Genomic DNA, 14902 nt, shown 5'->3' on the forward strand with positions numbered 1-14902 from the left:
CTAAATTGTATCTCGTTGGCCTTCAAAAAGTGGCAAAATAGCTATCCTCAAACTTCTTTATTTGGGCTGGAGTCAGCTTGAACTTAATATTCGACACGGCTTCCCAGAAGTTCGATCTACAATTAACCTTTGCCCTCGATATCTCCGAGTCCCAAAACCTTCATTGGTAATCTGAATCCATTTATCTGCAAATCAAATACAACAAAGCATAACAGATGGAGAAAACATTTTTTCCGACACGAGTTCCGCCTGGAGGAAAAATTTTCCGCCTGGAGGAAAAACTTTCCTCCTGGAGGAAACATTTTCCACCTGGAGTAAAAAATTTTCTGCCCAGAGGAAAAAATTTCCTCTAGAAGGAAAAAAAGAGGAAATATTTTCCTCCGGATGAAAAATTTTCTAGAACCTAAATGACATACACCTAACGGGATTTGTGCAACAATATAATGAAAATGGCTAAAGAATCTTTTCGAACCAGCGCATATGTGGATTTAAAAGCTACTATATCTTCTATATAGTATTGTACATTATACATTAGTAGTGTACATTATACATTGTTTCCTAAGGATAACCTATAGATATATTATGGTTTCACATTCAAACCTCCCCTTAAATTCAAACAAAAACACAACATCACAATAGTTTTAATTTCACATTTCATATTCTAACCATGCAATACAAACATTTCCGTCACACCAAATAACACAATATTATAAGCATAGCGCATAATGACAAAGGTTCAAAATTGAGCAATTTATAAAGAGATGACTTATCATATCTAAAATAATCCATCATGGAAATTATCAACAATTCTGAATAACCATTCAATACAGCACAAATAAAGGTTCTCAAATTAGTTCGTTACATTCAAGCGAAATTAATTTACAACATTTTTCTATTTTGTTCAGAGAAGCAACTTACATTAATGGGGGACAAACCGCCACCAATGCTTCTCTATCTATTTATATATATCTCTCTCTCTTTCTTTCTCTATCTCTGTAAGTGTGTGTGTAATTTTCTCAGCATACACTTGTAACTCTAACGATGGCAACTTTTGTGCTTCAATTTTCTGCTTATTCCATCGCCTGCTCCTCCAATGCTGAAAAATATAGAAAATCAATATTAGTAAGGATCCCAACAAATCTTTCCTTTGACAACTACTAAAGATGAAAAGGAAATTCCAGCATCTGAAGACAAATTACAACAACCTCTATATAAGATCAACAGGGGTAGAAATATAAATGTAGTACACAATTCATACATATTTCCAGTTGAAAAAATGCATATGTGAAAAGGAAATTTTATGGTCACTTTTTCAGTGTAATGAGAATAATCGGCTCCACTTTTACCACCAAAGAGACAACATCGAAGAGCAACTTATTCCTTTCATTGTTTATCATTACATATCTATCCTTAGTTAATAGGAGCGTGGAGTAGAGACTCCATCATGAGAGTGGTTATGTTTTTGGAGTGCAACCAAACAATAATAATAACTAGAAGAAAGAGGCAAGATAAGTGCATATCATCTTTGACAAGTCAAGAAAAATATGGGGATCACTAGTTTTCATTGCGGGTTGGGTTAGGACTGTGGCCTGGTGGGGGACTGCTTCTCTTATGGGTTTGGGAAGTTTCCCATTTCAAGAAATTGGACAGAGACCTAAAGAAAAATCTTGTCCGTTTGATTTTAAGGCTTTATGTAAATTTCTCATAAAAAGCTCTATTTATTCTTACATTTGTGAATCTAAAATTTCAACCTTTTTTCCTAAGATTAATAAGCTCCAACTTATTTTGTAATTTCACTAACATAGTCTCTAAAGTTTTTACAACTTAATTGAAATTCAAATTTCTTTCTCTGAATTTTCTATCCAAATTCAATCTAAAAAAGATTCAAATTCCACAATCCAGCAATTCCAACATAAATCAATCTACATAAAAACCTTATTCCCAAAATCATTTCTTGTAGCAATTTCAAAACGAGAAACCATGTTGAGTTCAACCTGAAGACAGAGTTTTCTTCTCCAACAATTATATAGCAAATATCAAGTTGTTTCCATTCAATCCCAACAAAATTTTAGATAAATATATCAAAGAATTACTATATTGACTCTAAAGAATACAAACTTCATATAGAGCTGTGAGGAAACTCATGTTTCAATCAAAGACAATGAAAACACAAAAAATAATGATTCATATGAACCAAAAAAGTAGGAAAAGCATATAGAACAGAATGAAAAAAATAAAAATAAATAAAACCTGTACCATTTGCTATCTCGAGAGGCACTGAAACCATTTAAATAGCTACCAATACAATCGAAAATACCCAGAAAGCAGCATTGAATCTCTTAAGCTGATGAAAGAAGCTCAACCCAGAACACAACTTGTCGAAACAAGTGGGTTATTGATAATTTCCTAACAGTTCCTTAGATTTTCTTGCAATCTTCATTATTATTATTATTTTTCATGGCAAAGAATGGAAATTTTGAAAGTAACATAAAACCCAACAATGATATGCTAGAATATAATAGAAAAAATAAAATAAAATAAATAGAGGCAAGACAGCTAGAATAGATTAAATTAATTCATCACATCCACCATTTGCCTAGTTTCATAACCACAATAACCTACCATAAGACCTCTGCCCTTTGAATTGAATTTAACTCTACTTTAATTGAGAAAGAAAATTTTAGTGCCAAGCAAATCCACAACACAGAGCTGTTCCTAATTCGTATTTATTGATTTTTTTTTCCCGCAAAGAGGAGTAACAACAATGACTTTTTTCATATTTTGGAAAAAAAAAGAAAAGAGTGTGACTTTTTTAACCATGCAGCAATCAAACTTAGCATATTATATGTGTAAGATGTGCATAGGAGAGGTCACAGAATATTGCTTACCTAGCTAATGATAAGATGGAGCCTGGAGGCTCAAATAGGTAAATGTCTCCTTCTATATTCTATCTTTGATTTCTATTCAAATGAACCAGAGCATATGCGAAATTTGGAAATTTTACACCAACAGAAATAAACCACAAGAACTACTAACAACTAAATAACTACAAAAATATACAAATAATAAAAAAAAAATTAAGGATAAAATCATTGCATAAAATTCCTGAATTTCCTCATTTTTTATATATTTCAAGAGGCAATATAAAAGACTCTGATAGCTACAAGGAATTTATTTATTCCTTCTGGGGACATATACAGCAAGCTAGCTCAAGTATATCCCGTAAATCTAATCAAACTAGTACTACTGCTACATATTTTCTGAGCTTTGCCTAGTCAATGGCCAGTCAAAAGTGCGTGTTCTAAATACATTTCTTTTAACAAGATTAGTAAAAGTCACACATGAACAGAGAGGAAAAACTAAACAACAAGGAAAGCCTATTGAAATAACATAATTTCATCAAATAGAATCGAAACCCTATTGAAAAGGAAAGCAGAGAGAGAGAGAGAGATGTATGTTTACCTTAAAGCCCGACGGTGGCAAGAACACTGATGGTGGCCAGAAATGTTTGCGTGTCCCAAAAGGTATCAAAGCCAGTGAAGGGTGTAAAATGGGGTGGATAAAAAGCCTCGTATGCCGTATGTATGACTTTGGGTCTTCTAACCGTAGCAGATCTGCAGGACAGAGGCAAATTCGAAAGCAATCTATCAAAAATGCCAGTGAGGATGATTTTTTTGATGAATGAGATGATGTTTTTTGGAAGGAAAGTGGAAGGGAAAGCCCTAGGTTTCTTTCAAACGGGAAAGGGAAAGGGAAAGAAGAGACAAAAAAACAAAAGAAATAAAAAACCTACGTTCTGGTAGTGAAAAAACATAAAAAAGATTTAAAAAATTTAAAAATAAAAAAGGATATTTTGGTCTGAATGGGTTAAAAGGTGGCTATTTCTTTTAAAAAATTTTTTTTACTATTTTTCAAAAATAAAATTGTACAATGCCTATTTTTCGAAAAAAAACCCTAAAAAATATTTTATTCAATTAAAAGGCCGTTTTGCTAGAGAAAAAAAATTAAAATAGGCCCTAAGGCTAATGAATTGGGCCGGCCATGAATGTGATACAATTTCAAGATCGTGACGGACCTAAAAAAGACACCCAACCCAGCAGAGGAGCGGCTTTTTCTTATTCAGGGAAAACCGGGACGTTTACAAGCACACAAACACGCTCAAATTTATCGTCCTTTGTCCGCACAGACTGACGGACACTGTTATAAGGCAACGACGTCGTAACCTGGCACAAGGACAACCGTGAAACGACTGACGGCGTACTTTTTTTTTTTTTTCTTCTTCTGACACTGAAGAATTTTTGGGGGTTTCCGTAGCGAAAGAAAAGAAAAAATAATAATAACAATAAAAAAAAGAGAGGTTTTAAGAAAAGGAAAAAAGAAAAACAAGAAATGTACCGACGAAAAGTCTAGATTGTTCTGGAATTCCAAGGCATTAACGGGCTGGAGTGCCGGACCTGGTTCGTCGCGTGTCGTTGTGGTTGAACACTTCCTTGCTAACCGAAAGGAAAAGCCCTTTGCTTTTGCGCTCTTCTATCTTTACGAATCAATTTTCACTGTCGACGATCAAATCGGTCGGACCTTCCTCCTACGTCATCTCTGATTTCAGGCTCGGCAGGTCTGTTCATGTTTTATTTGTTGATTTTATTGCTAATCCTATGTAGATCGTTTAAGAATGTTATTTCGATTTTTTTTCAGGCTTTTCAGGTTTTGTTACAGTTTGTTTTGTTGATTGTGAAATCCGTTTTTCAGTTTTCTTTTCCGTTGGATTAGGTTGTTTCAAATATTGTTTCAGTTTCATTTCATCCAAAAATGGATTAAACATCTTGCTGTCATTCGTCAACAATAATGGGCACTCTCTAAAGTGTTTACCTGGGTATGGACATTGGCGTAAGCACCGTCTTTGGTTTATTGGTTTTGGGTTGAAACCCTAGAACTCGTCAATAGTATAATACAGCATCCCCATTATGGGTATTAGAATCCTGTAGATCTTTCTGTTTCTTTTACATCTCTATGTATATTACATAGCATTAGCTACGGCATGCCTTTCGCCCAACCAGGGTGAGCGAGGGTTAGGTGCCTTTCCCGAAAAAGGAAATATGTAGGATTCGTTGTGATAGATGAGTTTAAATTTGGATGGACGTTTAGCGAACTTTGCTAATGTTGACATTGATAATTTTATGATGTTTGTGGGATCCATTAATTTTTTGGCAAAATCATAAAAGTAGCGTCCTTTTTTCTTTTTCTTTTTTTTTTTTGCGGGTGAATTTAAGATGTAGTTATAATTCGCGTGTTTGTTGAATTTGAGAGAGAGAGATGGATATCTCCAGCTAAATGTGAAGATCAACTAAACGGTTTTGCACTTCACCTTCCAACCGCTATACATCCACAGTATTGCTGCTTTATAATTTTATATTCCCTTGTCTCGCATCGACAACATATGTAGTTCTAGAAAGAAATGCCTGAGATAAAGAGACATTTAGAACTTTGCACCAAGTGTAATTACAAATAGTTTACCTGGAAGAAATGGAATTCAGTGGTCAACTTTGACGATTTTCTTGCTTCTTTTGTCATGTTAGCCAGCTCAGCATTGTTGGTTATTGTGTACCTCATTTAGATAATGGTTCCTTTTGAAAGGAGTTTTTATATTGGTTTGTATGTTGTGTTGAACTGTTATTTTAAACATCTTAGTGCAGGCAGGTTGAACCTCAGTTTTAACTCATTTCGTGCGTAGTAAGAAATTTTTTGGGTTTTTCTTTGGCATCATGTTCTTTGTTGCCGTGGTTTGTGTTTGTATATTGCTCTTAATGTTAGTAAGGGGCAAGTGGTTGATTGTTTTGTTCGTATTACTCTTTTTTCAGCATCCAATTAGCATGGCAGATCAGCACTCAGGTGAAGGCTCAAGTACTAGCAATATGGAAAGTTCTGATGCAACTGTTCAGATCAAAATTAAGACCCTAGATTCTCAGATTTACAATTTTGAGGTGGACAAAAATGTGAGTACTGGGTTTTATATGTAGATCGAGCATTTATTGTGAAAGTACTTTTATTGTTATTGTACATGTTAACGTGTTTGTCTTGTATTAGGACTGTTTTACTTTGATGATGGTTGTAATTTATGCAATGTTCAAAATGTGAATTAGCTGCCCAAGGTTTTGGATATGCGATATTGTTGAGCATGTTCATTGGACAACACATCTTTTAAGCGCAAATATTGTCAAACTTGCATAGATTTACATGATTGTTATTACTTTATCAGATTGTAATTTTTTTTTTTTTAATTTCTAATATATGTTTCACCGTACATAATTTCAGATGCCTGTCTCCTTGTTTAAGGAGAAAATAGAAAATGAAACTGGTGTCCCAGTTGGTCGGCAACGGCTGATATTCAGGGGAAAGGTCTTAAAGGATAATGATCTTCTTTCTGATTATCGTATCCTTCCATTCATGGTTTGATTATTTAATTTGAAATGATTCAGAGAGTTATAGTTAAGTTCTCTAAGTTATACTATATTAGCTTATGCTTGTGAATAATTCGATCATACATTATCTTTATCATTTCCAGTACTGTTGTGTGTTAATATTAAGAGTTTGATTACAAGGGTGTTCTGATGTGCAAAATCTGTTTTGTTTGTCATACACATAGTTTTCTGTCAAGATAATGTTCTGCTCGAAAAAGTTAAATAATAATGACTTGGTATTTCCAGTTTAGCAATTCTTTATTTGTTCCTCCCTAAAAAAGTTGATTTAGGAAATTTCTTATGATCTTTTGAGTTGATGGTGTTGATTTATTTTTTCTGATAATCCGGTAATATATTTTCACACTTCTAGCTTCATAGATTGATAAGGGGCTCGAGTGATTGCTAATGTGCTTGGAATAGGAGTGTTTGAAGTCATTGTATTGGAGAATGCTGCTATCTGCAAAGTTGTTTCTCAGTTGTCATTTAGATCGTTCATTTATTGCATAAGAATCCAGATATTGGAGCCACAATATCTATTTCACTTGATAAATGTTGGTCAGTTGGCCCCTAAGGAATTGCTGTCAGCATCCTGTATCTCAGCATTTGTTTTTTTTAGTCACTAATTTTGTGCAGACTTCATAAGTCTTTTTACTGTTGATCCTTCTCATTACTTCATTGTAGTTATCATGCATTTTGTGGCCCATATGATTTTCAATTTCTGCATACAAGGCCTTAACTGATCATAGGTGTGGAAAATGGACATACACTGCATTTAGTTGCAAGGCAACCAGCAGAATCACAAGCTTCATCCGGTACAAGCCCTGGTGAGACTAATGGACCTAATGCCAGTCAAGGTATTGATTGTTGACCTTTGTTGCTAGCTTGTTAGTGCGTTCTTCAAACATTTATGGGTTGTAAAGTATGCTCATAGATATCATTTGGCAGTCAATGAAGCTAGCACAGGTGCCCCACGTAATCGTGTTGGTCAAATATCTCATAGTGTAGTTCTTGGGACATTTAATGTTGGGGATCAAACTGAAGCCATTGTTCCTGATCTTACTCGGGTCTGTCTTTATGCTTAAATTTTGGAAGTCATTTCTCTCGTTTATTGTGCTGCTTGTCGATCATTATATGATGTTTGGTTTTCTTGTAGGTTATAGGGGCAGTCCTGAATTCAATTGGAGTTGGCGGCCAGAATTTGAGTAATGTTACTGGCATCAATCCATCTACTACTACTGTGAGCGAAGAAATTTTTTAAAATTACTATCATCTAGAGTTTTGAATTTCCCATCTGTGTCTGTTTGGAGCAATGAAATTTCAGTCTTTCTGATTTGTTACCAACTGCTTTAGATCATTTGCCATTTATGGTACCATTGCCATTTATGGTCTTTTTCATACTTCCTTCTTTTTCGTCCATGTTAATTATTATTTTCCGTTTTTATGGGCCTCATGGCTAAATCCCCTTTTTGCATAATCCCTTCTTATGGCTAAACCGTCTGTTGATAAATTCTTGGCCCAGTAATTTCTACCTGCTATTGCCTGTATATGAAGAAAAATGCCACATGCTCTTGGATGTCTTCTTTGCATGATTGCCTATTAAATATGTCATTTCTTCATTGCATAATCTTTTGTAATATTTCTATACTTCTGCTAGTTACATCAGTTGGAGTCCTTGTGTGGGGTAGACATTTATCTTCTCAAATGTGCAGTATGAATCCTTCTTATACAAAGCACTTAAATAATTAATTTTATTGTCTACAGTCGAGTAATCCTGGTCAGTTTCCCCAAGGAAATGAAACAGAAGGAATGCATGGTAATGCTGGTGGTCAGAGCCAAGCGGGAAATCAAGCATCGTCTGGGCAAGTTTTTTCCAGTCAACAATTTCAAACTCTGCATCAAGCCGGGCAAGTGCCTCTTGCTGCTTCAGCCATTCCCATTCCTTCTCTAAATGTGGTATTATTCTTTCTTCATCCTCATTTTTTACTTGCATTTGGCAACTGTTATTCATGTCCTTTTTCTTTTTCTTTTTGCCCCTTGATCTGGTCAGCCAATTCCAGACTCCCTGAACACTCTTTCTGAGTTTATGAACCGCATGGAGCAAAACCTGGCACAAAACGGTATTGGTACTGAAACCAATTATCTTGTTGTTTCTACTTGAAAGCAATTGCATAGGATAAACTATTCTTCTTCTAGCAGGTTACCAGACAAATTTATCTTCAAACAATACGGGTGACCAGCCAAGGATGGACTTACCTTCCAATACACAGGGTCTGCATACTCCTGAAGCTTTGAGCATTGTTCTACGTCATGCAGAACGCCTGCTCAGCAGACATGCTGTTGCTGCACTTTCTGTAATTTCTATATTCTGAAGCTTTTTATTTTATCTCTTTGTATCTAACTTAACTGCATTTGAGTTCTCCTATGCTATTTTTATGTCTTTAATATTCCAGCCAAAACCTTTTCTTTAATGTAGTACAACATATTATCATTTTAAAGGATTAGAACTTTAACTGTAAAGACCTCAGTTTGACAAAACAATTTGAAAATTTTAACAACATTGCATATATGAAATTGAAGCATGTAATATTGAATGATTAATGGCCCGAGAAGTTTAATTGTAAAGGATTTAACATCTATCCTTATGGTTGATGCAATACAAGGTGGAAGTTTCTGACAATGCTATACAATCTTGCTGCATAGCCTAACATGAATGGCAGAATTTAGGAACCTTATACTATTTTATGACCAAAACCACATAGCATCTTATCTCCATAAATATATTTCTTTACATGGAAGAGGTCCTTGACTTGTACATGTCAGGCCCTAGTGATTTGAGACTTGTTACTACTCTTTTACTGATGGCAATTTTTGATAGACTGTAAAATCCAATTTGCTGAAAGGAACTATTATTGGATACTTATTCCTATTCTCTGATTTTGTGTTGCTTGTAATTTGCTGCAACTTTGTAGCATATTGCAGGACGCTTAGAGCAAGAAGGAGGATCTTCTGATCTCACTTTAAGGGGGCAAATTCAGTCAGAATCTGTGCAAGTAGGATTCGCAATGCAACATTTAGGTGCTCTTCTTCTTGAGCTTGGCCGTACAATACTGACACTGCGGATGGGGCAGACTCCTGTATGTTCTTATCCTTTATGTGGCTATTTTATTATATTATTGCCAGTCATTTACAACAGTTATATTTAAATATGCAGGCAGAATCTGTTGTGAATGCTGGGCCTGCAGTCTATATTTCTCCATCAGGGCCTAATCCTATAATGGTTCAGGTTTGTAAATATTTGTATCCATCACTGATTTAGTGTTGGAATGATTTATAAAGTATATATCTTGGTTGGCACAGTGTTTTGCTGATGTTGAAGTATTTTTTGTGAGTTGAAAAAATTTAAATTTTAACTTCCATTATCATTTTGGTTTTGGTCTTCAAGTAATTATAGTTTTGTCTACTTAACTATTTATTTATTTATTTTACCTTTTCCTTTTTAAGTTTTTTGAAAACATTGACAATTCAACTATTTTGGTTTATTTGCAGCCTTTTCCCCTCCAGACCAACCCTCTCTTTGGGGGTTCTGTTCCTACATCCAATCCCTTGACCTCTGGTCCAGTTGGTGTTGGAAGTGCCCCAAGGAGTGTAAACATTCACATACATACTGGTAAGGGAGATTCACTATTTTACTTGCATCTCATCCTTGTTGGTATCAATTTAATGCTGTTTGTTATCAGGTGCCTCACTTCCACCAATTGTTTCAGCAGTTGGTGCCAGGGGAAGTAATGGAGAGGGGATGCTGGCAGAACGCCGTAATGGAGCTGGTTCCAATGATTTGGGTGCATCGCGGATGCTTCCTGTAAGGAATATAATTGCTGCTGCTGTACCATCACACCCTAGTGGTGTTCCAATTTCCAGTGCAGCACAACCTGGTCCAGGAATTGCTGTTACACAGCCACCTTCTGACTCTGTTTCTCTGTCCTCAGTTTTATCTGAAGTTAATTCGCAAATTAGAAATTTAGTTGGTAACATGCAAGGAGCTCATGCGGTTCAATCAGGTAGATGACTGATTTTCATATACATGCTCAAATAACATGCCAGCTTCTGAGCCTGATTATTTCTCTTTTCAGGTCAGGCAGAATCTAATGTTCGGAGTTCATCTGTTGGCTCTGGTAGCAGCAGTTCAGAGAATGAACATCCTAGTACCATGGCAGTCAATGGAGGTGGAGAATCTGGTGTGTCATTACATGCATGCACTCCTCAAATTGAAGGGCATGAGGTATGCTGTGTGCTTTAATGTCTCTTTTCTTCTCTTTTTCTCCCTATGTTGATATGTGTATATATGGGGTTTCCTTAGTTAACATTTAATACCAGCCTCAACCTGAATGTGATCGAGTTGGTGATTATCAGGATAGTGGAAGCTCTTCCGGTTCAAAAGATGATTCATCATGCTCGGTCAAAGGTCCTTGGATTTGTTCAAGTGGACAAACTGTGAAGTCTGAAGATGTCAAAGTAAATGCTCAAGGATCCAGTGGAAATGCCAAAGCCGTTCCACTTGGCTTAGGACTTGGAAGTTTGGAGCGAAAGGTGAAGTATTTCTGCTTTCTATTTTACTTGTAATTATTGAAATTTACAATTGTTAAGTTTATAAATTTCTTCATTTTGATTGGAGGATCTTATATTATTTCATTTTACATGTGTAATGTATGAGTTCAGATTAAACAAACTGGAAAGGTTTATTTGGGATTATAGACTGGGGAGAAGTCAGGGGTTATTATTTTGTAAAATGCTTTATTGTGTAATGTGCTAAATACTAGAACACACCTTTAAAATAAGTAGGAAGTTACAAATACAGAAATGAATGAGGATAGAAAAACATGTTAAAAGAAGCAAAAAGGCTTTGCTTGGCAAGAGCGGTGCGTGGAATATCGACTCCCATTTTTCAATGCTTTTCGTTCTTTATTCCCAGCGATGTTGTTGACATTTTTAGTTGCTTGTCATTTCTCCTTAATTGTTTTTCTTGCTGTGATATCTTCATGGTAGGTGAAATTTGTTATTGAATATAATAGTGTCTACTAAGAACTGCATAAATTGTGGCAGATTTTGCAGTGCTGAATTTACTTTTTGAGCTGCCTTTTGGATATGTAAATAATGGGGAAACTGTATTTGGAACTTGGAGTACTTATTGTAATGGTATCACGAATTGTTGGTTGTATTTAAGAATAATATGACTATTGGGTGATGCGTCTGTTGTGTGAGGCTATGATGTATTGATTTGTTACTTGGGAATCTGAGTTTTTCCTTTTTTATTTTGTTTGTATCCAATTTCTTAATAAATAAATAAACCACCTCTGCAGGCAAATAAAACAAACTCCTGACTGTTATTATTGTATTTGAACAGAAGGGCAAGCAACTCAAACCACTGGCAAAAAATGGTGACAGTGGAACCACTAGCAGTTCCATCAATCAAGATCAGCAAGCAACGAGAACCCAACAGCTTTTACAGTCTCTTGCTGCTCGAAGCTCTGTTGTGAATAGGATGACTTCAAATAATCCATCCACCGAACAACAATCCTCTACAGTTGGCCAGGTCAGAGATGGATCATCAGGCAGTCAAGGTTCTGTTGGCCAAGCTGATATGGCAAATGTTATGTCTCAGGTTTTGAATAGTCCTGCTCTCAGTGGATTGTTGACTGGTGTATCTGAGCAAACTGGGGTGGGTTCTCCAAATGTGTTGAGGAACATGTTGCAACAGTTCACACAGAATCCACAAATGAGTAATGCAATGAATCAAATTGCACAACAGATCGACAGCCAGGATGTTGAAAACATGTTTGCCGGGTTGGGAGGTCATGGCGGTGGGATTGATTTTTCGAGGATGTTCCAACAGATGATGCCTATTGTGTCCCGTGCTCTTGTGTCTGGGTCAACTGCCCCTCAATCACTCTCTGCTATGGAGCCTCAGCCAGAGCCACAGTACAATCAACAGAACCTGAGCAGAGATGAGCACGACGAACAAAATTTTCAGGTTTGTGTAAACATTTTCTGGGCAATTGTTTTGTGTTTTGAAGTTCTTGACATATGTTCCTTTGGGTGCACTTCTTGGGCGTGGGAGATTTCTAATTTACCTTGCTTAAAACTGATTAAAGATATTGCATGTATTATTAATCTTAGGGAAGGATAGACTCCACCTTTATGTTGTTGCCTATTACACCCTATCCCGTAACTGAGAATATTATAGCAAAGTTGTGAAATCACATCCAGCCTCTACATAAATATTAAAGATTAAAATAGATTTATCTTTGATACGAATCTACTGATTTTCAGAAACAACAGAGCAAAAGGTTTTTATGTTTTCTTCTTTTGTCCTCTTTCTTAGGTTGACCTTCAACAAGTGGCTCAGAGGATTGGGCACCTGGATTCTCCTGAAGATGCTTTTCGTGCTCTTGTTGAAAATTCATTTTGGTCATGTGGTGGAAGCAGTGGTCCTCAAGAATTTGTGGATGACTTATGCAGCGAGGAGGATCTTGCTAGTGTGAGTATCCTGTGATCTAATTTTTAGATCAATCAACGGTCCTTTTTTTATTTTTTTTTTTTTTTTTGGGGGGGTGGGGTGGGATCAGCCGACGGTTTTAATATATATATATATATATTACCAATGTTTTATTTCATTTAGCATGATTCTAAGGTGGTTTCATGACTCTTTACGCAGGAATATGTGGAGTTGTTACAGCAAGACATACAACGGCGGCTTCAGGATGATTCCGGGCAGGACAGGTCTTAGTAATTTCCTACATGATTGTATCCCCTTACATCTCCGATTAGCTTATGTAGTTTCCTGGACCGATCAGGGCTGCCCAACTTTACTTGTGGCTTTAGGCGCGCAAAAAAAAAAAAAGAAAAAAGAAAATTAGGCTTTTTTGCTTGAATAGTGTTTTTATATACATTTTGAGAATTTATAAATGTTTACAATATATTTTATTCTACTTTTTGCTTTGAATATAGTGAAGATGTTTGTGGCTTTAATAAGGTCCGTTGTTTTATATTTTCTTCAGGGGAATATGGAGTAGTCAATTTTTGATTAGTCATTTTTTTTTTTTTTTTCTATAGAGCGATATTAACGAAATTTGCATGCAAACAAATGAAAATTTTAATTGCTTCGTGAGGCATTTGGATTCCGACCAAGAAATATCGTTCGAGTATACCGTCGATGATGCAAGGGTATATCAACTTTTAACCTTTTTACCAAAAACAGAAAAAAAATTAAGAATTTAACGTTTGAAGCATTTAATTATTTAATTGAACATTATTAAATAGTAAGCGATCACATATTTTATGATAATAAAATACAGTTAGTGGACCTTTAATAATTCCAGAGGATTTAGCCTCATACTGGCAACCATTTATTTTGTGCGACGTTTGCAGCTTGTGTTACCCTTAAAACGAATTATGTTTCCCCATTCAAAAAGAAACATGTCAAGGTATGCAAATTGATTATTTCAGTGGGCTTTAGTGACTTTGAATTGTTGTTCATTTTCTTTCAGCATGTTTATTATTATGTTACATAAGAGATGACACTCCTTATGAATGTTCATTAATAATGCATTATAGAAATTCCCTGGACCAACTGATGTAAAATAGTGATATATTATAGATTCTGGATCCACTAAACGAGTCAATTTAATTGCGTTTATATAACAGAGTATCACATAAACACAATTTATTTGGCTGTTAATTTCGTATTGGTGGTCCTGTTTTTCTAAATGTTATTCTTTGTGGTTTGAACAACCATGCGAAACATGATGGGTGTTTTGTCTCCTTTAACATTGGCTACAATATGTGGTCAAGCCAGCAAGAAAACCTAGTTGAAACTGGGTTGTACGGTTCTGGATTTCATTTGAAGATGGCATAAAACCGCGTAAACATGTGTTATTTGTGGGGTACTGTTTGAGTTGCCGCGTTAGAAGCCATGGGGATCCTAAACTTTGATGTTTTAATAAATTACTTTTTCAATCATAGAACAATATTTTCAATCATGGCAAATTGGCAGTGGTACGTGCAGAATAGATGCGGTTGTTCTTTGACATACAAATGGGACCCCTTTGCTTATGTTTTGAAAATGTGCGATTTTTATAAGTTTTAGCAATTTTTTTTTATTTTTTTATTTTTTTGGTAAATGGAATTAGGGTTTTTGATTACTAAAATATTGCTACTACTTGATGTTCCCATTGTTTTATATTTTAAATTCGCAATTTATTCTTTCTTTATTGTTAAGCAATGCGGTTCGAATTATTTCTGGTTTCTTTTGGGATTTACCCTGACTTTTATTCTTCATAGGTGGGCCTATTAAAACTTCTTGAAAGGGAAGGTGCAATTCACAGAAAATGTGAGAATTTCCTTCTTTTTAAGCCTGCTGTCAGGATCGGACTTTCATTATTGAGCTT

The 14902-nt window shown here is 35.5% G+C and overlaps 1 protein-coding gene across 3 annotated transcripts; it reads left to right on the forward strand.

Annotated features, from left to right (window-relative positions):
• Window positions 1–4134: 4134 nt before the first annotated feature.
• On the forward strand, window positions 4135–13487 carry LOC107419843 (ubiquitin-like domain-containing protein CIP73). Of its 3 annotated transcripts, none has more exons than XM_048475725.2 (18): window positions 4135–4615; window positions 5859–5993; window positions 6313–6430; window positions 7205–7312; window positions 7404–7522; window positions 7612–7695; window positions 8220–8411; window positions 8506–8575; window positions 8655–8809; window positions 9428–9592; window positions 9670–9741; window positions 10005–10125; window positions 10196–10516; window positions 10589–10737; window positions 10869–11045; window positions 11863–12486; window positions 12838–12993; window positions 13171–13487. In XM_048475725.2, the coding sequence occupies exons 2-18, from the start codon at window positions 5871–5873 to the stop codon at window positions 13240–13242; spliced, it is 2826 nt and encodes a 941-aa protein (XP_048331682.1). In that variant the 5' UTR covers window positions 4135–4615; window positions 5859–5870; the 3' UTR covers window positions 13243–13487. The 3 variants fall into 3 exon arrangements, with proteins under 3 accessions (XP_048331682.1, XP_015884148.1, XP_015884147.1); XM_016028662.4 differs by having other exon boundaries at window positions 10226–10516; window positions 11860–12486; XM_016028661.4 differs by having other exon boundaries at window positions 4136–4615; window positions 11860–12486.
• Window positions 13488–14902: the final 1415 nt, after the last annotated feature.

This window comes from Ziziphus jujuba, chromosome 5 (assembly GCF_031755915.1).
Source record: "Ziziphus jujuba cultivar Dongzao chromosome 5, ASM3175591v1".
Classification (NCBI taxonomy): Eukaryota; Viridiplantae; Streptophyta; class Magnoliopsida; order Rosales; family Rhamnaceae; genus Ziziphus; species Ziziphus jujuba.

Bases quoted from the DNA above. Each gene is read 5' to 3' on its own strand.
- LOC107419843 (XM_016028661.4), top strand. From the start codon at position 5,871: ATGGCAGATCAGCACTCAGGTGAAGGCTCAAGTACTAGCAATATGGAA. The intron at 5,994-6,312 runs GTGAGTACTGGG...ACATAATTTCAG, and splicing joins ATTTTGAGGTGGACAAAAAT to ATGCCTGTCTCCTTGTTTAA. The intron at 9,742-10,004 runs GTTTGTAAATAT...GTTTATTTGCAG, and splicing joins CTAATCCTATAATGGTTCAG to CCTTTTCCCCTCCAGACCAA.